The following is a 22,913-nucleotide window of genomic DNA, read 5'->3' as shown; positions in this document are numbered from 1 at the left end:
GTAGTTCCTGATCTTTTCTCTATGTTCTCCAGCTCCAGGTTTTTCTCTATTTGTGTTTTCTTTATTGATTCTAATTCTTTTTTCATGTCTTGCACCATTTCCTTCATCTGTTCGAATGTGGAGTCCTGCTTTTTAATGACAGCTTCTGTTTTTTTGTCTGTTTCCTCTCTATATAACACTAATTGTGTCTCTACTTCTCTGGCTGTATTTGCCTGTATTTCTATGAGAGCTTTGTTTATTTCTTCTTTATTTGCCTTCATTTGTGTGGACATTTCTTTGAGGGCTTTGTTCATTTCCTCTTTGTTTGCCTCAACTTTCATGGTTATTTCTCTAAGAGCTGTATTTATTTTCTCTTTGTCTCAATTTCTTTTGCTATTTCTCTGAGGGCTTTGTTCATTTCATCTTTATGGGCCTCTAATAGCTGGAGAAACATAGTTTTGAGGTCGTTTTCTTGTATATCTAGTGAGTTGAAGTGTCCATTGGTTTGTGGGTTTGCTGGTGAGGTCATTATGTCCTGATTTTTGTTGGGTGTGTTCTTTCGTCTGCCTCTAGCCATCTGGTTATTTATAACCCTCACTGTTCCTCGAGTTTGTAGTTCAGGCTATGATCGTCTGTTTCTGTTTTCTAGACTGTTTTTTCAGAAAGGTGAGAGAGGTTCACTGGTTTGGGATTGTGCGTTGTGGTTTCAGTTTTGCCTAAGTAAGGAATGTGATGCTGGCGCTATTAGCATGTGCTTTTAGCAGGCGCAGTGTGCATTCGAGGATTCTCTGACTGTTGCAGTGGCCTATAGGCCAAACTAGTATGCAGTTCTGTCTGGGATCCAGGGATTGTTTACCTGGATTACACTGGTGGACCCACAAGGCAGAAGCTTCAGTGCTGGGGTTGCTATCCTAAGAATCCCTATGATGCCCACACTAGGGGTGTGGGTGGCAGGGATCTGTCTGGTTGCTTTTGTGGAGAGGCCCTGGGTCTGGGGCAAACTCTCCCTAGAAGGCTCACTCACTCCCTTGCAGGACCAGTTGGAATGCACAGGGGTTCCCCTTGCTCTCTACTCTCTGATTTGGTCCTGCTGCGGAAAATGCGTGAGTAGGCTAACAGTCAGCTCTGTGACACTGTGGCCACAGGACTTGGTGTCCACCTGTCCTGTGTGCCACCTCTCTGTCCTTTCTCTCTCTGCCAGGAGGGGTTTTTTTGGCTGGTCCTGGGGTAGCATGGGAAAGAGTTGGGTTGAGTGTTCTCAATCCCAGATCCCGGGCCCAGATCTCTCTGCCAGAAGCAGCCTGGCGGTAGAGCCTATATTTGTTGATTCCGGGAGAGTACCAGTTAGGGTTGAGTGTCCTCAGATCTAGAGCTTGGGTTTCTCTGCTAGGGACCGCTGGGTGAGCTGGAGAGGGGGTGCTGTGTCCTGTCGCAGGCTGTCTCTCTGTCCTTCCCCTCTGACCTTCCCCTCTGCTAGGGCAAGTTTATGGTGGTGCTCTCAGGGGAGTGCCAGAAGGGGTTGGGACTTTTCAGTCCGGATCCTGAGCCGGGGTTTCTCTGCCAGGAATCGGGGGCCGCTGGTGATAGAACTTGCTGCTAGACCTTATTGCGCTGGACCCGGGAGAGTCTTAGGACGTGTTGAATGACCACAGTCCTAGATCTCTAGTTGAAGTTTGTTTGCTAGGAGCAGCTGGCAGCACTGGGGTCCGGGCACTGTGAAGCCACTGTGAGCCTCTTTATCCTTCCACTCCGCCGTGGCAGGGTTTGTTATGGTGGTGTTTGGGGGAGTGCCCAAAAGGATTGGGTTTTCTCTGCCCTGATCTCGGTTTTTTTTTTTTTTTTTTTTTTTTTTTCTTGGTGGGAGCTGCAGCTCTCACTGGGACTGAGGTACAGACAGTGTGGTCTGTGGCAGATTCTGCTGGTTGCCTCCTGCCTCCTCCGAAGAGGGAGTAGGGTTTTGGGTGCGGGGAAGTGCCTGGGGATCACCTCTCGGGGTGTCTCCTCCCGGAAGAGTCTGCCGTGACCTGATTCTAGAAAGACTCAGATCATGGTTAGTCTCTTTCTTCTTGGAAGTCTAGAAAACTCTGTTCTGGGTTGATCAGCCCCTTCACTCACCAATTTCCGCGTTGCGGGTCCTCTCCCCTTCAACTAAGCTGCGCACTAGCTGCCGCCATCTTCGAGGATCCGCAAAATTCTAATTGTTAACCAAGATAAAAATTATTGAGGTATTCTTCACTTTTTATATTAACAACTTCAAATATGGCTTCCATTTTGTACTAGAAACACATTTCACATTCACACCATGAACATTTGAGACACTCAATAAACAGGGGTGGGAAATGGCAGTCACCGACAGACTAGCCACAGAGAGTAACAGTTGTCATGTATTTTTCAAAATAAAGTGGAAATGTGTCAAAAATCACTCTTTGATGCCCGGCTCAAATCCCACATCTTTTTTGAAGCCTGTCTGATATTATCAATATGAAATGTTATGTTCTTGTACAAGTCACTCATAAAACTTTCTTTTAACCCTTACTGTGTTCCTTGGGCATGTCTTTTGTCACTATTGATGTTCAAACGCTACGCTCCTTGTGTTGTTTTCTTGTGGACACTTTAGCCTTTTTAGCAATAAAGTCACAGAGCTGTATACTGAATAAAGCAGTGGTCTATTTTTCTTCATAGCTTCTTCTTTTAGGTCCCCAGGTGAGAGCTACAAAAGGTCGTTTGATGTAATTTTGATATGCTAATCTTTGGACAGTTCGTGTGTAATTTTACAATATAGGTAGACTGTGTGGAAGAGTCACAAGCTAGGGATGCTCTACTTTGAATTCTGATTTATGCCCAGTGCAAACCCTAGAACTGTAACTAGTTACATATAACTAGTTATTCTCTGATCTTAGTTCCCCACCTGTAAAAGGGTTTTCTATAGTTTTGTTAAGAATATTTGATTCTACTGGGAAACCCTGGGGAGCCCCTACATGACAGGAGCCTACTACAGAGGGCCTCTGAAAGGCTCTACCCAACAGTGTATCGAAGCAGATGCTGAGACTAATAATCAAACTTTGGGCAGAGTGCAGGGAATCACATGAAAGAAGGGGGAGATAGTAAGACCTGGAGGGGACAGGTGCTCCACAAGGAGAGCAAAAGAAACAAAATATCTGGGTGAACATGGGTCTTTTCTGAGACTGATACTCCAACCAAGGACCATTCATGGATATTGCCTAGAACCCCTGCTCAGATGTAGCCTATGGCAGCTCAGTGTTCATGTAGCCTATGGCAGCTCAGTGTTCAAATGGGTTCCCTAGTAAGGGGAATAGGGACTATCTCTTTCACTTTGTATCTCTGCTGTATCTTCCCCCTCCCCCACCTACTTCCTCCCAGTCCCACCCACCCTCCTTCTTCTCCCTCTATGTCCCTCCCCTAGACCACTGATAGGGGAGGACCTCCTGCTCTTCTCTCTGACCTTAGCCTATCAGGTCTCATCAGGGCTCACTGCGTCATCTTCCTCTGTGGCCTGGCAAGGCTCTCCCCAACCCCCTGCCAAGGGAAGGTGAACAAAAAGCCAGCCACTGAGTTCATGTCAGAGACAGCCCCTGATCCTTTTACTAGGGTACCCACTTGGAAACTAAGCAGCCTGTGGGCTTCCTATGAGCAGGTTTAGGTCCTCTCTATGCATGGTCCTTGGTTGGAGTATCGGTCTCTGTAGGGCCCTCTGGGCCCTGTTTTTTTTTTTTTTTTTTTTTTTTTTTTTTTTTTTTTTTTTTTTTTGGTTCTGTTGCTCTCCTTGTTGAGTTCCTGTCCTCTCCAGGTCTTTTTATCTCCCCCTTCTTCCATAAGGTTTCTTGCACTCTGCCTAAAGTTTGGCTATGATTCTCAGAATGTCCTTTGATACCCTAATGGATAAACATCAGTAGTAGGAGAAGACAGGGAGGAGAACCGGAGCCTTCCACAGGGGCCTCTGAACCTCCCTTCTAAAAGTTGAGTATTATTTTAAACTTTCATGCCATTTATATCGAATGGGATTTTAATTTTCCACTTGCTTTTCAAATACAACCTGAACTATGGACTCGGAGACCTCTCCTGACTGATCTTTATTTAATTTTCCAGCTCGCTTAGTTACTATGTAGCAGCTGTTTATATTTCTTTGTTCCTCAAATATCTAACCACATCCCCCTTAAATGACAAGAACATTCACTTTGCTTGGACATTCCACATCCGGATTTGATTAACATTTTCCCTATCATTGCTCTCTCAGTTCAAATATAATTTTATCTTCCTCCATGGTTGTCAAATTTAAATAAAACCTCTCTTTCCAGTGCATCTGTGATTTGATTATCTTATTTGTTTATTTACATAGTCATTTTTCAGCAGGCACCAGTGGTAGAAGTAACTTCCCTTCAACCAGCAGCCTTTCTGTTTCGCCAAAACATCAGTCCTAAAACCACATTACCCTTTTAGAACGTGCTCAGTATTTGCTGGGTAACTAAACCACACATGCACAGTGATTTCCACATATGTTGGGGGGGGTTATTACAAAAAGCAGATATTAATTCTGAATGACATTATTAGAGAAGAGTTGAACTTGAGATGACCTTTTCCTAACCCATAGCTTCAAACTCATGGAAAAGAGGACAGGATATTCTATATTAGGAAGGTCATGAAGTCAGGAGTGAGCATTCTATTTGTCATTTGTAAGTGTCATCCAAGACAGAGACATCCTGAATAATAGATTGCTCATGAAAAACTCCATCCTTCCTACAATGATTCATTTCATTCTTGTATCCAGTGCTGGTATTCTGAGGCAAATAGTCAAGAATTTTTAATGTTGATTGTAAAGGATTCTCATTTCTTACTCTGTATATCTGTCCTCAAGTTTACATTTTAAGTCAAGTACCACATGGTATGATCTTTTCAGTTGTTACACTGAGGCCAATTAAAATTATTCATTGTTAGATGAAATACATGAGCACACGATGGTGTCTCACTATAAAACATATAGATAATATAAATATATATAATACAAAGTATAAAAACTATGTGTCTGTTATTAAGTAAAGACTGTTTTGGAAGCATATTGTTATTTGGAATTCATATTATTGTTATGATAACATTATGTTAGCAATGGTTATCTGAGCCATTTGCAATCATTGAGATTATCTGTTAAAGTTTAATGAATTGGGCAGCGATATCCCAGTGGCTCAGTGAAGTGCACTTGCATAATTGGGATCGTTTCCCTCTTCATATAAAATTTATCATCCCAGGTTTCCAAACACCCTTTGAGAGTTCAAGTCAGGCACAAATTATGTTTTCTTCAATTGCATCCTGATGGGTCCGCATTCTTTATATGCCTTTTTGGAGATGAGAACTTTGTATGTTTTAATTCCATTAAGAGGTTACATAGTTTTATGATAAGATGACATGAAATTCTTTTCCTTCTGCCTTTCATTAATGTGTTAATATGACACTGTGTCTCAACGTGGCACTTCATGAAGACAGTAACATCCATGGATAATTGTGTGCTACTTTCTACTTCTGTCCCTCCCATACCTCAGGTTCCTAGCATTCTACTCATTTCCCTCATCTTCCCACTCCAGACAAGCAAGGAATGTTGTTAGTGACACCTGTGAGTCAATTTGTACTGAACTGTGTCTAGATTTCGCAAGTTTCCCCTTTCAGTAAGAAAGTTCTCTTCCCAGAAGTTGGATCAGCACATCTGCCTAGAAAACTGTTTTTACTCATACCACACAGAAGCAAAGCAAATCAAGTCTACATAACTTATGAAATTAATATGATTGTTTTTATGTGGTGGAGTGAAGAAGAATGAAGACAGTGGTAATTAGCCTTCAGTAAATTTAAAAATAAAAATTTAAAAATAAAAATGGAAAAAATTAGAACTCTCAGATTACAGAACGGCAATATCTAAAGTCAATGGTGATCCTCAGAGTTCCCATGAGCACTTTAATGACCTGGCCTAGGTTATGTAAAACACAGAACAGCATGGAGTGTGTCATTTATCAGTCATTGACCCTCTTCACCGTATTTGTGGGGTGTTGGTATTCTAGCCGTGCATTTATGTGACTCTCTCTGTTGCTGGTTTTTACTATGATTATGAGAAATGGACCAGTTTTCAGTGACATGTGTTTAACAATGTCCATATGTGGCTCTCTCCTTAGGAACTTGCGTGAAGTATTTGGAGGACCTTGTGGGTCATCGTTCCCACTGTCATCTGCACTGACAACCCAGACTCAGCTCTGGCTTCACTGTTGTCATCTCTTATTACCTTTTCCTTATGGTATCATGTTCTACTCCTTTGTGCTGCTGGGGTTTCCTGGCAAGTCTTCTGAGGTTGGAACTGATAAGATAATTCAAGACCCACCCCTCTGGGTGCTAATTGAACTTGATAAAAATATGATACCTTGTTATAAGACTTTTTAGATTTTGTCTCATAAGCTTAAATGATGACCTTAAACTTGAAAGGGGAATGATAGATCAACCTATTTGGTGGTAAAGTCCTCCCTAAATGCTACCCTGTTCTAGATTTGAAGGAGGTGCCTCTATTTGTTAACTTCTGTGTGAAAGTTAGAAATGACAGCTACCATGTTGACTAAAACTTGAACATATTATCCTGGGTCTAAATTTTGGCTCTGCTGTTTACCTATTCACATGAGATTTGGGTAAACTTACCCAACTTTCTTTGCCATTTTACATGGAAATAATAGTTCCTTGAACTGTTTGTTGCAAGTGTAAACAAGTTCAAGGTACATCACAATCTTTGCATGAGTTCTTTTCATTTTGCATTTCTTAAGCTTCCTTACATTATCTAACACACATAAAAGTATATTATGTCCAAGATATAGTTTAACCACAGAAATATTTAAACATGATATCTGAAGCTTATCATATAGTTCTGCTTCATAGGAAATGTAAATGAAACTTGATAATCTCTCACTTTTTAATATGTTTTGATAGATCTGTGTGAACATTTGCTGCACTCTTGAGGGATGCCACACTTCCCACATTGCATATCTTCTTTGGAAGTGAGAATTTACCAAGGCCCTGGCAATGGTACTATACATTTCCATTTAAAAAAATGTTTTATTTGATCTCAAAGGTTGTATAAAAAGAAATTCTTAACATCTTTGAATTAGTTTTCTTATATGCACTGACTATATTTCTATCATCTCTCAACTTTAAAATTTCAAGCCAACAAATTCAAGGTTTACTGTGGGCTACATGGTTATATATGTAGCAATTAGTGACTTGTTACCATCAAAGTCTGGAAACGGACTAGACAAAATTCAGATGTGTCATAAAATGTCAAACCAACACACAATTTCAAAGAGTTAATGTGGAAATTAATAAAATAATTAATAATTATATATATATATATATAGTGGTTCTCAGGATTAGTTTAAATGAAATGCTTTAGTAAAATTAATTTTATTTTTTTTCATTACCTTTAAATACAGTTCATAGAAAATTAAGAATTCCTATGGAGCTCATATTGTAGGTTAATTGGTCAGAGTTACAGAATTCAGAGACATATTTCAGTCCCAGAAATTTGCTACAATGAAATAAACCTGGCTAGCTTTTAAGGATTTATATTTGATCACTTCATGTGCAAAGTCACTAAGGATTAAGTTCTGGTAAATTATCATCTAGGAAAAACTTTTGAGCATAGAATCCCTTTGGCTAGCCCCAAGCAAGTTAACATGGTGCTGTTTTTTGTTTTTGTTTTGTTTTTTTCTTAAAACTCCAGTAATTTTTTCTTTCGATATTTCGATTATCATTCATAAAATAATGAAATTGTAACAGTATCTTTGCTTTCTGTTTTGTTACATCTGGAATATTAAATTCCATGGACATTGACTCATAGGCTGACTTCGGCAAAGTCTTCTCAGGGAATCCAGTCTTCAAGCCATACTCCAGATACAGCTCTCTTCAGCTTGTCTTTGCTCAGGTTCCCACAGAACCGATTACTTAGCTACCCTTCCACTTTTTATAACTCTGCAATTCATATGTGATAGTCCAAAGCACTCTTTAAAACAATCAAAGTAGGTTAAGCTGTTGCTTTTCTGCTTAAAACTGTCTCCATTGCTTTAGGGGGAAACAATTGTATAATTTCTTATATGGCCTAATAACCATCTGACTTAATGTCAGAAACGCTCTGTATTTTCTTGGTTATTCCATCTTTCTTTGTCTAGCACATTTTTTCGACCATTTTTAGGAAGGTTTTGTCTTAATTGATGTAATTGGGCTCTTCCTACTATAGATGGTGCTATTTTCTGGGCATGTGGTCCTGGGCTCTGTAAGAAAACTAGCTAACCATTAAAAAGTGAGGGAGCAAATGAGCAAGTCAGCATGTGGCATTCCTCCGTGGTTTCTCTGACAGGACCTCACTGGCTGGTTCTTTGATCACCTCCCTCTGAAGGGGGAGCAGCCTTACCAGGCCACAGAGGAGGACAATGCAGCCAGTCCTGATGAGACCTGATAGGCTAGGGTCAGAGGGAAAGGGAGGAGGACCTCCTGTTTCTGTGGACTTGGAGAGGGACATGGGAGGGGAAGAAGGAGGAAGGATGGGATTGGGAGGGAATGAAAGAGGGGCTACAGCTGGGATACAAAGTGAATAAATTGTAATCAATAAAAACTAATTATTTAAAAATAATTTATTCCAGTGTTAAAGCTGACTTAAGAAAACATATACCTAAATTAATCAGAAATGTATTTATTTTGGTCACATTTCCCCCAGTTTTCTTCTGTGGAATACTACTAGTCAATCAGGTAGTCAACAATGAATTTTAAAATGACTTCAATGCTAAAATAGAAGATAAACTAAAAAAAAAAAATCAGGTAGATTAACCAATAAACGATATTTACTAAGGAATGTCCAAGTAACAAAAATAAATTCATATGCTAGTTTTCATAATTATATTTAAAAATTAAGTAGATATCACTGAAGATAAACTTTCTTAACATCCGTGCTTAAGTGTAACTTAGGAGTCATTATTTTCTAACAATTTGATTAATTAAAAAATACAACTGTAGGCTCTTTTTTCTTTTTGTGCAACATTTAAGAAAACATCTGCATTTGAACTTCTGTTTTTCAGTATCAGAACTGGAAAAACCCAAGAACTGTAAAGGCTTCACTTTGTCGACGAGACGGTGTTCTCTGCATCGGAGCCTGCTGTGAGGCGTGTAGTGGATTGTCTTATTCCTGGCTGTGGCTTCATTACTCACAGATCTTGGAGGTGGAGAGTATCATGTATAGTTTTCATGCCTTCACTTGATCAGACTAAATGTACTTATTTGGTCCTGGCAGGAAATTTCTGTATGAAACTCTTTAACTGATAATTTTTCCTTGAGTGGTTTTTAAAAGGCTAAGATGCAGACAAAAACCATCGGTGTCAAATTAATGAATGTAAGTTTGAGCTTATTTGGGTTTTATCTGAGCCACCTCTCTCTCTTTCTCTCCTTCTCTGTGTCTTCTCTCTCTCTCTCTCTGTGTGCGTGTGCGTGTGTGTGTGTGTGTGTGTGTGTGTGTCTGTGTATGCACTGAACCTACAGCCATCCATCCAAGAGTTCATGAATAGTTTAACAAAGAGAGGGCCGAGCTATTGAGTAATCCTGGCTCATTAATTGTGTACTTGCCAGGAGGATCTGGCTTTAAATCATTAATGCAGGCGACGTTTCTCTTTAGAGCCATCAATGTAATTCTACTGCCTGAAAAATGTAAAAATGATGGATTTTCTTTTCTTTTTTCTTTTCCTTTTCATTGGAACTTCAGAGACACAGGTATTTTATATGTTCTCTTAAGAAAGAAGGGGCTAAGTCAGAGGCTGTAGATGTTTTGAACATGTTAGTGTTTCCTTGTTGACACAGGGCTGGCATAGGTAGAAATATTGATTTAGGGTTTGATAACACAGGATATTTTATAAGTTTTCATTTTATTTTAAGTTAGGAAACAGTTATGTAACAAATTCATATTTTATAGTGGTATGAAACTTTGTTTTTGCTATTTTGAACAGTACAGTTGTGTAAAAAGTGTTAACTTTTTAAATAATGATATATTTATTATTTCAATTTGCTTTTCAGAAATAACATGGTATTTATTTTCGGCATTCTAGGTTGATGTTTCCAATACTGTTTATGACACGGGGTATGATATAACGCTTCCTTCAATTTCTGCTACAACTTTTAGCTCGCCAGTGAGTAGAACAGTGACAACAAATGTGACCAGTAAGTGCATGTTTTAACTTACTATTAAGTTCATTTAGTCATTTTAACTGTTGAATAGAAATAGTAACCCTGGCAGCCATTTTCATTATGTGTGTGAAATCAGTATAGAGTAATCAAAGTGAGATGGAATAGCAAGAAAAATGTTCAGAATTTGCCTTCTGAGGACAATCTTGCTTTCTTTATTTTCAAAGAGAAAACGTAATTATCTTTGTTTGTGAAGTGGATCAGAGAGACTGTTAATGGTGACATTCAAATTGTTAGAACCAAGAAAACAAACTCACTATTCTCATTAAGAAAAGATTATTCAGTTTGTAAGGCTGTTTCTTGTTTTCTTAGTTCTTACAGGTATGCCTTGTATTAACAAAGCTTTTCAAAAACAGCTTGGCATCAAAGTGTATTTGCATGTAGTGCTTAGTAGCATTCTATTTTCTACAAAAGAATGTGGTGTTACCTCAAAGAATTTATTTCTTAGTCATATATATATGTATATATATGACTATATATTTATGATATATATATACATGTATATATCAAAGTCTAGGAAGATTAAATTTACACTGTTTTCTGGGAACTTCAAAAATTTATGTTTACAAATGTCTCTTTTTTATTTTGGTGGAAAGAGAGTGATTGTCTTGTGATTTAATAACATGCATTTAAAAAAAAAATAGAACCGGGGCCTCCAGTCTTCTTAGCCGGGGAGAGAGTTGGATCTGCTGGGATTCTTCTGTCGTGGAATACTCCACATAACCCGAATGGAAGGATCATATCTTACGTTATTAAATACAAGGAAGTGTGCCCGTGGATGCAGACAGCATACACCCGAGCGAGAGCAAAGCCGGATAGTTTGGAGGTTCTTCTCACTAACCTTAATCCTGGAACAACATATGAGATTAAGGTAAATATTTCGTGAGTGTGTACTTGGTGTTAGCACAGTAAATCCATGGGAAAAGTGGAAGAGTTTTTGCCCACCAAGCAAGTCTGCTAGCTGGAAGCACTGGGTGACCGGAGTGACAAGTTGTTCAAGATTCAAACGCATATGTAAAACCTGGTGAAGTACTGTGATCTTTCTTCATCTCTATGTATATACATGTTTACATATATAATTATTTTTAAAACGCTTCAGCTAAATTTCTGCTATCAAAAGCAAATTGCTTAAAGTAAGTGCTTTAGGTTTCAAAGTGAAAATGCTACATGCAATTTGTTAATAAATTTAAATGTTTTGCTGTGAAAGGATGGAGCTCAGAGACTCATGCATACTAGGCAAATCCTCAACCACTGATCCAAACCCCAGACTAAAAGACTGTTCTTTTTAATCAGACTTAAACTTCGGGCTTATTTTTTTCTAACTCTGTTGAACATGGGTGTACAATACTTAACTTTTAGATAATAGATTGAAATCCTTTGAAGAAACCGTTTTACCAAAAGTAATGAGTTCAATTCTGTTTCACTCAAAAAATACTTACTGCGCTCTCACTCTCTTTGGTGTTTGTAAAAGTGTGTGATACTTTATAATGTTAACTGTTTGTGATTTAATGTTGTATTTGAGTATTAAATAAAGATGGACTTACAGATGTTAGAGTAAATAGGAATACTTGTAATAGGAGGGAGCCATAACGTTTGCAGATGAGAAAGCAAAGAAAGCTATTTCCAACTTACCATGCACAGCTTTTCTTGTTAGGAAATGTTTGTTTGCTGTGCTGCTTGGGGATGTGCATGCCATCATGCAATTGGCCACGTGTTGAGGTCAATGCACGATTTGTGGTAGTTGATTCCTTCCTTCTATCTCATGGATTCCAGAGCTCTGATTCAGGTTTTCAGACATGGTGCAAGTACCCTTACCTTCTGAGCCATCTTGTCATCCCCAACATCCATGTTTTTCTTTTAGTCTTGAAGAATGGGGAGCATTCAGAAGAAAATTGTAAGAGCTGAGTGTGTGGCCTTACTAACTGTGGTGGCCTTTCTTAATGATAAAACAGTACAAAAGAGATTGTGTTGGAAAGGATTTGACACCTGAGAACTGCAAAAATACATTTTCTATAACATGCACATATTTAGGTTAACTGGTATTGCAAAATTTACTCCTGCGTGTAGGAAATGAACACTAAATTTAATGAGATGTAAGAAATTATTTTTGAGAGAAAGTCAATTTGCCCAGACTAGTTCTGCTTAGATCTATTTTTATGAGTTTGCCTTTTATTTCTCTGAATTCTCTTATTTCAGGATGGTTAAGAAGCCTCTAGTCTATGTTTCATCTCACACTTCATAAATCACTGTTGTGACATTTGCTTTCTTCAAATAAATGTTAGCCATTGATGAATTCCAAAGGGAATTTGGCATGGTCCATTTGATATCTCCAGTATAAGTAACACCTACGGGGGAAGCCTGTTATGTGGTCTATGTATATTATTTCAGTTCGTCTTGGAAAAACCCCGTGACATAGGTAAATTATTATTCCCAGTTAAATATGAGAAGAACGTGTACCTTAGAAGACTTAAGCAAATTATCTAAAGTTTCCCATCTGGCAAGTGGAAGAACAACCACAGCAAGATTGTGGGTTTCCACTCACGGCATTTTGTAAAAGCTTAGGGGATTTAATGTCCTTTACGGTGTCTTCTCTGCCTACTGCTCTGCCCCCACTAAGTCACACAAATAGAGGAGTTTTGTGTCTGTCAGGTCCTGACTTTGTACTCTATGTTGTTCATAGAGCCTACTCAGTTTTTGCTTACACTTTTTCCGAGTCCTCCGTTGCCCGATTACAGAGTGTGAACCTTAAGATCTGATGCCGTATGCATAATCACACCTATGTACAGTACATAAAGCAGATGAAGACGGAGCTTGGAATATGTATTTCAACTGAATTCATGTTGTACCATTATTTCCAGTATAAGCCTGACCAAGCATTCTGACTTCTCTCACCCCAGTTGTTGTTGTTGTTTTTTTTAATCTAAATGATGTTGGCCAGACTAGTTCCTAGTTTGATGATATGAACACGCCCTGCACGTTGCTTTCTAGTTAAGGGATATAAGGATTACAAGAAGATCCTTTTAGAACATACTTTGCAGGAAAGTGAAAGTTGTATTATTTAAGATTCTGTGTGTTAAAACTCTGATCTGTTTCAGGTTGCTGCTGAAAACAGTGCCGGCATTGGAGTGTTTAGTGACCCATTTCTTTTCCAAACTGCAGAAAGTGGTAATTTTCCTAAGTCACTAATTCTAAATTAATCTAATCATGAGCTTTGTCTATTTAAAAATTGGAATGTAATGAATATATGACACAAAATGTATAAAATGATTGAAAATGGCCTTTAAATTCCTTTTAGTTTATTTGGAACAGTAAAAGTATTCTGAAAAAACATTTTCTTTTAAAAAATTTATTTATTTATTTATTTATTTTATTAATTACAGTTTATTTACTTTGTATCCCATCTGTAGCCTCCTCCCTCGTCCTGTCCCAATCCCACCCTTCCTTCCTCATTTACTCCCATGCTCCTCCCCAAGTCCACTGATAGGGGAGGTCCTCCTCCCTTTCCCTCTGACTGTAGCTTATCAGTTCTCATCAGGACTGGGTGCATTGTCCTCTTCTGAGACCTGGTAAGGCTGCTCCTCCCTTGGGGGTGGGGAGGTCAAAGAGCCAGCCACTGAGTTCCTGTCGGAGACAGTCCCTATTCCCTTTAATAGGCAACCCACTTGGAGACTGGGCTGCCATAGGCTACACTTGTGCAAGGGTTCTAAACTATCTCCATGCATGGTCTTTTTAATCATCACAAATATTTAGCATCACTTGAGAGCAGAACATTTGAAAGCACAAGAAAAATAGAATAAAAAAGATTTATTACCATGTCGGACAAGTTCTATTTTAATTTAATTTATTTATTTTAAGTAAAGTTCTTTCTCTGCATCCTAGGCTAGCCTTGAAATCAGTATTCCATCCAGGCTTACTTTAGACTGAGGATCTTCCTCAGGGGGGTCCTGGCTCCTGAGCTTACAAGTAGGTGCCACCATGGCCAATTTATATAACCCCTTCATGAATATTTTGGTACATTGGTGGCTCATCTTTTTACTTTCCATGCATTCCTGTGACTATATAGTGATATAATAGGCTTTTTGCATATAAGCTTAGATCTTTTTTCCTAATAGCACCGGTGATAGAAGCATTTTGTGACTTTAGACATGAAAATACAGACTTCAGTGATTAACATATAATCCTGTAACACTCAGCCATTATCAAACCAGTTTACACATTTCCCTTCTTCCTGTGGCTAAGAGGAAGCCTGACGTCATCTTTAGTAATGTAATGTCTAAATCTATCAGCAACTCCTGCCAGCACTTTTATAAAATTTATCCAGGGTCTTAATACATACTGCAAATCTTGATGTTCAAACCATTTTCATTTCTTCCTCAGATGACCAAAATACCTTAGAATCCAATTAGAATCAAGTAAATTTACAGAAAAACAGTTAATTAGTTAATAGTATCTCCAACTAACAAATATTTACCACAGAATCTTATACTCTAATGAAATAAGATAATAAGATAAACGAATATGTGAGTTAATAAGCCAGGGAAATTATATGGCTATATAATATTTTCTATGATTTTCAATTATGAATGATACACACACACACACACACACTCACTCACACACACACACCTATGTGTCAAATTGCCCCAGTTGCTGAGTGTAATTTGGCATGGGTCCTGATATCTAAAAAGGATACAACATTCAAAATAGGAAAAAAAAATGTGAGCTGAGTATGGTGGTCCCAGGCATTGGGGAGGAAGAGACAGGCAGATCTCTGTGAGCTCTAGGTCGGCCTGGTCTACAAAGCAAGTCCAGGACAGCAAAGGCTACAAAGGAAAAAAAAAATATGTCGCTAATTCAGCAGTCAAGTTACTGGCTTAAGATATGTTAAATTCTACAGAATGCACTGGATATGCAATAATTAAACGAGGAGAAATTTGTTTATTATGAAAAAGTAGTCTTGAGAGAAGAATGTACATATTAATCAGTGATACTGAGCTGACAGAGTATTATTCTGTCCAACATTACAATCCCATCATTTAATTCTCTAGGGAGCTTTTCTTTTTTTTAAGTAAAGGTAAAACTTATTTCAGATATTCAAAGGAAAATTTATACCTTGATTCTTAAATAGGAATGTAGCAAAAACAAACAAACAAACAAACAAACAAACAAAAAACTCCAGGAAAAAACAACCAACAAAACAGAAAAACAAACTCAAAACCAAAAACTGTGGAAGCCTATGTCCATACAGGTGAAAAGTCTTGATAGGTTGGACTTTTGGTACTTTATAGAAAACCTGAAGTTGGATCAAGATTTGTGGAGTCTCCCTACACTGGTGCATGTAATTTGGAAGTAGAGTATTTAAACAGAGAAAGGTACCTCTCTAAAAAGAGAACCAGGATTAGTCTTTGAACATGATGGAACCTGACAAGAAAGGAAAATACTCTGGAAATATTTCATTGAAGCAAAATAATGTTGAAACAGGTTAACACAAACATCTTTCTTCAGGGAAGGTTGTTTAGCAGATTTAACATATTGTTATTTGATTACTGTTTGTGACTTACTGTGGTATAACAAGGATGTGCTTACCTTTATAAATTCTATTGATTTGATCATTTCTTTACAACATTTTTTCTTTCTTTCTTTCTTTTTTTTTTTTTTTTTTTTTTTTTTTTTTTTTTTAGACAGGGTCTCTCCTTGTAGCCCTGGCTGTCCTGGACTTCCCTCTGTAGACCTGGCTAGCCTCAAACTCAGAGACCTGCCTGCCTCTGCCTCCTGAGCACTGGGATTAAAAGCATGTGCTACCTCCCAACACCCTCATCCTCCTTTTTACAATTCTTTTAAGGCCTAGCTAGAAATGTGTATATTTGTATGCAATCTGTCATTGGTATATAAATATATTTTTTTTGTTGAAGAGTTGTGTGAAGTCTTTATTGTCTTTAATATAGTTTATTTAACTAAAACCATGTTTTCAAAAGTTGAAAGAAAAATACCTTTAACTATGTAAAACTCAATAGAATCAGAAAACTATCTTGTGTATCCTTAAAATTTGATCATGACTTGTAATTAATTTTATAACCTAGGAAATACGTTCAGGGTCAAAACTATTCTCTGCACCCTCCTTGTGGTTGAAAGGTATTTCTGCTTTTTTTTTTTTTTTAACTTTTATTAGTTACACTTTATTCACTTTGTATCCCCGTATAAACCTTCCTTCCTCCCCACCTAATCCCACCTTCCCTCCCCCTTCTTCACCCATGCCCCTCCCCAAGTCCACTGATAGGGGAGGCATTCTGAGTGAGCTGTCCCAGAAGCAGAAAGACACACATGATATATACTCACTCATATAGACATATAGTATAAACCTACTAAAATCTGTACATCTAAAGAAACTAATCACGAGAGAGTACCCTGACTAAAATGCTCTATCCCCATCCCGAAAGGCAAAGAGGATGGACATCAGAAGAAGAAAACAGGAAACAAGTTAGGAACCTGCCACAGAGGGCCTCTGAAAGGCTCTGCCCTGCAGACTATCAAAGCAGATGCTGAGACTTATGGAGAGGACAGGAGCTCCACAAGGAGAATAACAAAACCAGAAAATTTGAACACAGGGGTCTTTCCAGAGACTCATACTCCAACCAAGTACCAGGCATGGAGATAACCTAGAACCCCTGCACAGATGTAGCCCATGGCAGTTCAGTGTCCAAGTGGGTTACATAGTAATGGGAAGAGGGACTGCCTGTGACATAAACTGATTGGCCTGTTCTTTGATCACCTTCCCCTGAGGGGGGAACAGCCTTACCAGGCCACAGAAGATGACAATGCAGCCACTCCTGATAAGATCTGATAGACTAAGATCAGAAAGAAGGAGAGGGTGACCTCCCCTATCAGTGGACTTGGGGAGGGGCAATTGTGAAGAAGGGAGAAGTAAGGTGGCATTAGGAGGGGAGGAGGGTGGGTTGTGGGGGGGATACAAAGTGAATAAAGTAAAATTAATAAAAGTTTAAAAAAGGATAAATAAAAATAAAAACAAACAAACAGAAGGCAGTTTAGAAGCACTAAATTATTTTTAGTAGTTTTGTACACAATTTCTTTACACTCTGATGCAACAGTTTTCCCTGAAACTAAACATGCAGATTATCATTATAGATAATCATTTATAGTAAGAAATTTGGGGAAAGTTGATTTTGAGGATGTATAAAACGCAAAATAAAAGACTCATATATTTGTATATCTATCCTCTTGATGTTAGGCACTAGATATTTATAAATTTTCAGAGAGGAATTTTGTGTATTTTGGCTACTAGTTTGAATTCATCAAAATTTCCAAAGTCTGAAGTACTTATATAATTCCAAAATATTTGAGGAAGTAAATTTTAGCCAATATTTGTTTGTATATTTAAAAAAAAAACTACTGACTGAAAAAGTTTCCATGTGTATTTGAAATGCTTCATTGAATGAATGGATGTGTTGAACCAGTAATTCTGAAATATGTACATATGGTTCAAATCCATTTGGTGAAAAAATTAAGGCAAAACAAATAAAAATGTATATTTAGGTTGAAGCTTGGTTTTATTCAAGGTATTACATATTTAATTTTGTATTATGTGGGAAGTTAATATCCCTAAAGAATGTAAATAGCACTTTAGGTTTTACAACAGTTTCCCTGTTCCTCCAACCCCAGCTCCAGGAAAAGTGGTCAATCTCACAGTAGAAGCTCTCAACTATTCTGCAGTAAACTTGATTTGGTATTTACCTCGGCAGCCAAATGGCAAAATCACCAGCTTCAAGATCAGTGTCAAACACGCCAGAAGTGGCGTAGTAGTGAAAGATGTGTCCATTAAAGTAGAAGACATTTTGTCTGGGAAATTGCCTGAGTGTAATGTGAGTACATTGCAATACATCTCACACGCCAAAACTGCCATCAAGTTCACCTCTCCAAATTTTCATACTTTATAATCTTGGGCCATCGTGTTATGCTATGTGGAACTGTATTTCAGGGGTGTGATGAAAAATGGGAAGAGACCATCGATAAGGCAGAGTTCAAAAGACTTCATAAATGGGGGCAGCATTAGGTCCAGCAGCGGAGGAAGGACATAGGGCGATCTATGTGGTGGGCTGGGAGTTCCAGTTGTGGGAACACTTTATGAGTCCCTGATATGTGAAAGTATCATTCCTCTACTGGGGTAGAGGCTGTAAGTCCTTATGTAACAGGAGGATGTACCTCCTGGAAGTATTGTCATTCTTGTCATTGATGTGAAATCCTTAGAAGTACTATGGTAGGCCTTCAACCGCCCTTCCCAGATTATTGTTGTAATTTTATTTTACAATGGCACTACTTAATGAGAAACAGCCAAGCAAAGCTATTTGTTTAGTAAAGTCTCAAAAATCTTCTGTTTCAAATTATTCACTTTGAACACACACACATATATATATGCACGCACACTTTAATACCTGGAAAGGTAACTTTTGCTGTTGTTTTGTTTTATTTGAGTAATATGTCTAAAAATGGTAGAAATAATTAGGAACATAAATTGAAATTATTTTATGCCCTTTCTCTATTGGGTTAAAATAAATTTTAGAAATTCTTACTGATGTTTTAGCTGTTGTTTTGTTTTCATTTTATGCTACTCTAAATTCTATGTAGGATTTCAAGATTAAAGTACAATGAATAAAACAGATATATTCCGTCCTAATATTATAGATATTAGAGACTACAATTGAAATCTAGCATATTCTTCTGAAACTCAATTTGCTAAATTTCTCACACATTTGAGAAGTGACATCAGGAAGAAAGAAATATAAACAATAATGTTATAAAGAAAAAAAATGGGTCATGTTCTTTATGTCTACTTAGAAATACTGTGAGTATTCCCACTGCGGTTTCCTTCCCTCCCTAGGAGAACAGTGAGTCTTTTCTGTGGAGTACCACCAGCCCCTCTCCTACCCTTGGTAGAGTCACACCTCCACTTCGCGCTACACATTCATCTAGCACATTGGCACGAAGTAAGATCAGCTCTGTGTGGAAAGAACCCATCAGTTTCGTGGTGACTCACTTGAGACCCTATACAACATATCTCTTCGAAGTTTCAGCTGTCACAACCGAAGCAGGGTATATTGACAGTACCATTGTTAGGACACCGGAATCAGGTACAATTTGATTTTGGTAGAAAAAGAGAAAATGGTGTAGTAGATTATAGAATAATTTTTCATTCTGTCTATACTTCTTTTTTGCTGTCAACCTTACTTTCCTTCAAGTAATTCTTTCTCCCACAATAGATAATAGGCATCCACTGGCAATAGCTTCAGTGCTAAACTAAACATCTAAAATGGGGGGAAAAAACCTTGAGGGAATTCTTCTGTTAGTATGAATGGCATTTATTAATCCATGACCTCTGCAACTCTTTCTTCCAATGAGTCTTAGTTATCTATAGACTTTTTCATTGGCATTGTTATTACCAGATGTATGAGATTACTACCCGAAACAGCAGAGCTAATGCTGATCAGCATTTTAGTGTCACATGATAGCAGCAGCTAAATATGTAACTACTTATATCTTCACGCACAGAATTTTTCTTGCTTGAAAAATAGGGTCCTTGATACAACCTTCTGATTGTTGGGGCTGTACAATTGAATAAGTACATTAGACATTATTATCACTATTAATTTTTAAGCAGTCATATTTCTAAGTATAATTTATACATGTGTTTAGGTGGATATTTATAAAGTACCATAGGATATTAGTATAGATATTATGAACATAATATGACCTGACATTTTGGCATGCATGCATAGTAATACAATATCTGATATGTATATTGTAACATAGTAACAGCACCAGATATGACTGATAATTTTTGAGGATGCTGGAAGTTATTGGTAAGGTAATCTCACTAAAGAATATTATCTTTTTGTCCTAAGACATATGTCAGGTCTTACTATTTTCCTTCATACATTGGTTTGAAATTATTATTTTCTTGATTTAAATAACTTTGTGTGAATCATTGTTAATACTTCCTTTGTAGCCCATACAAAACATAAATAATTTCATGGCAGTCATTTAAAATAAAACTTATTGAACAAGAATTTTGAGTAAATATTCAGGGTTGTCCATTTCAACAAAGCAAAAATAATATATGCAAACACATTTAATATGTTCCAAATTTTAAATGTCATTGTTAGTTTTTGTCTTCCCATTATTATCTTTAAATATCCTATTTGCACATTATTCATCTCTTCTTAGAGCAAAGACAAATACTGATGTAAAAAAGTAAAGCTCACTGGACCTAATTTTGAGGCTTATTTCTTGACCTCTCCACCTGTGTGCTCATTATATATTTATTTCTCAAGCCAAATAGCCACATTGGTTGAATAAATATATGATATTATAATATATAATATTATAATATATAATACTATATGTATTATATGTGGCCATATGTAAGTAATATGCATATAGTGACATTAGGACAATATGACATTGGCAAAGATTATATTACAGTAATGTCAAGAATAGAGCACATTGTACCATCATATACAGTGCCAAGTACATTTAGAAAACTGTGAATAGAGGTTAATCTGATCATTTTATATGTCATATTCAAATCGTTCAGTTCTAGACTATTCTATTTTTCCATGATGAAATATTTTTATGATAAAATACTTTGTTTTAGTGTCTTTTTTTTATACTTCATAGTGCACTATTTGATTTTAACATGGTATCTCTTTATCTTAACATGTATTATATATTTATTTTCTCTATAATGATTTCAGTGCCTGAAGGACCACCACAAAACTGTATAACAGGCAATGTCACTGGAAAAGCCTTTTCAATATCATGGGACCCACCAACTATTGTAACAGGGAAGTTTAGTTACAGAGTTGAATTATATGGACCATCAGGTAAGATTTAGTCAATTTTACCTTTTAGAATGAAACCTACGAAATATACAGATAACTTTTAACTGTAAAAAGAAACAAATTTTTGAAATTGAGATAGAAAACAGAAAATTCATAAGGAAATCAAGTCCTTTAAATCTTCTGTTTAAAACCACAAATTAGTATAGAAATGTTAAAGTGTTGTTTCTATTTTAAAAACATTAAGTTTAGACTATGATGAATCAGGTTTCCATGTAGAAGAAGCTGCCCATTCATAATCACCATCTTATGAGGAATATCTGTACTCTGTGCAATGCTATTATGAACCTAAATCTGCTGTGAAAATGTTTCTCTAAATTATATTGGTAGCCTTAAATGTTAACAAATTCTCCATCTTATAAACAAGCAGGACTTAAGAATCGGATTGTCTAGGTTGTTTCCAGATTCTGGCTGCTATGAACAAATAAAGCTGCTATGAACATAGTTGAGCAACTGTCCTTATTGAATGGTGGGTTATCTTTTGGGCATATTCCTCACTGGAGGAATGGATACAGAAATTATGGTACATTTATACAATGGTACATTTAGTACTCAGCTATTAAAAACAAGGAAGCCATTAAATTTGTAGCCAAATGGTGGGAACTAGAAAAGATCATCCTGAGTGAGGTGACCCAGAAACATAATGACATATATGCCGTAAACTCACTCGTAAGTAGTTATTAGACTTATAATATAGGATAAACATACTAAAATCTATACACCTAAAGAAGCTAACCAACAAGGAAGACCCTAGGGAAGATGCTCAATCCTCATTCAGAAGGACAAACACAATAGACATTGGCAGCAGGAGAAGACAGGGAACAGGACAGGAAACTACCCCAGACAGCCTCTGAAATACTCTACTGATAGAGGTATCAAAACAGAGGCTGAGACTCAAGCTAAACTTTTGGCAGAATGCATCGAATTTTATGAAAGAGGGGGAAGACCTGGAGGGGACAGGAGTTCCAAAAGGAGACCAACAGAACCAAAAAAATAAAAATAAAAAAATAAAAAAAAATACCCCAGCTAAGGACAATACATGAGAAGGACCTAAAACCCTGGCTGAGATGTAGCGCATAGACTCAGTCTTCAAGTGTGTTCCCTAGTAAAGCTAGCAGGGGCTGTCTCTGGCATGAATTCAGTGACAGGCTATCTGATCACCTCTCTCCAGAGGGTACAGTCTTTCCAGGCCACGGAGGAAGACAATGCCACCAGTTTTGATTGAGACCTGATAGACTAGGGTCAAGTAGAAGGGGAGGAGGACCTCCCCTATGAGTAGACTAGGGGAGGGGCATAGGGCGAGAAGAGAGAAGGAGGAGGCCACATCCAGGATACAAATTGAATAAATTGTAATAAATGAGGATAATTAAAAAAAAAAAAGAAGCCTCCTTTCAGAGGTAAGCAGAGTACTTCTGATTTCTACAGGTAAATAAAATCATAAAATTTTTTACCGAATATAAGATCCCATAGTTCCTGTGAAAGTTTAGTTCAAACAATGATCAAATAACTCAAGTTCCCATATTGTTGTTTATTTTAAAGCACTACATAACTTAAAGTTCCAAATTCTTTTCTTGTGAAATGTCTATGGTAGGCTTCAGGTGAATAGACTCATTTTAAAGTAACTTTTGCTTGTAAAGATCAGAAATACGTGATGTTCCTAAAAGTAAAAGATGGTTCATCCTCTATACCTGGCCCCAGGGCAAACACACACACACACACACACACACACACACACACACACACACACACACACACACACACACA

At 37.4% G+C, this 22,913-nt stretch overlaps 1 protein-coding gene across 3 annotated transcripts in view; it reads left to right on the top strand.

Annotated features, from left to right (window-relative positions):
- The first annotated feature begins 9,670 nt into the window (after window positions 1-9,670).
- The window catches only part of Ptprq (protein tyrosine phosphatase receptor type Q), a 188,109-nt gene continuing 174,866 nt past the window's right edge, over window positions 9,671-22,913 (top strand). For all 3 annotated transcript variants that reach the window (XM_055626210.1, XM_055626209.1, XM_055626211.1), the window contains exons 1-7: window positions 9,671-9,771; window positions 10,104-10,215; window positions 10,884-11,110; window positions 13,335-13,404; window positions 17,917-18,116; window positions 19,133-19,382; window positions 21,006-21,134. In XM_055626210.1, coding sequence (XP_055482185.1) covers window positions 9,715-9,771; window positions 10,104-10,215; window positions 10,884-11,110; window positions 13,335-13,404; window positions 17,917-18,116; window positions 19,133-19,382; window positions 21,006-21,134 — 1,045 coding nt within the window. In that variant the 5' untranslated portion in view covers window positions 9,671-9,714. The remainder of the gene's footprint in view (window positions 9,772-10,103; window positions 10,216-10,883; window positions 11,111-13,334; window positions 13,405-17,916; window positions 18,117-19,132; window positions 19,383-21,005; window positions 21,135-22,913) is intronic.

This window comes from Psammomys obesus, unplaced genomic scaffold (genome assembly GCF_907164565.1).
Source record: "Psammomys obesus unplaced genomic scaffold, mPsaObe1.curated_primary_1811, whole genome shotgun sequence".
Classification (NCBI taxonomy): domain Eukaryota; kingdom Metazoa; phylum Chordata; class Mammalia; order Rodentia; family Muridae; genus Psammomys; species Psammomys obesus.
This window is presented reverse-complemented; position numbering and strand designations above follow the sequence as displayed.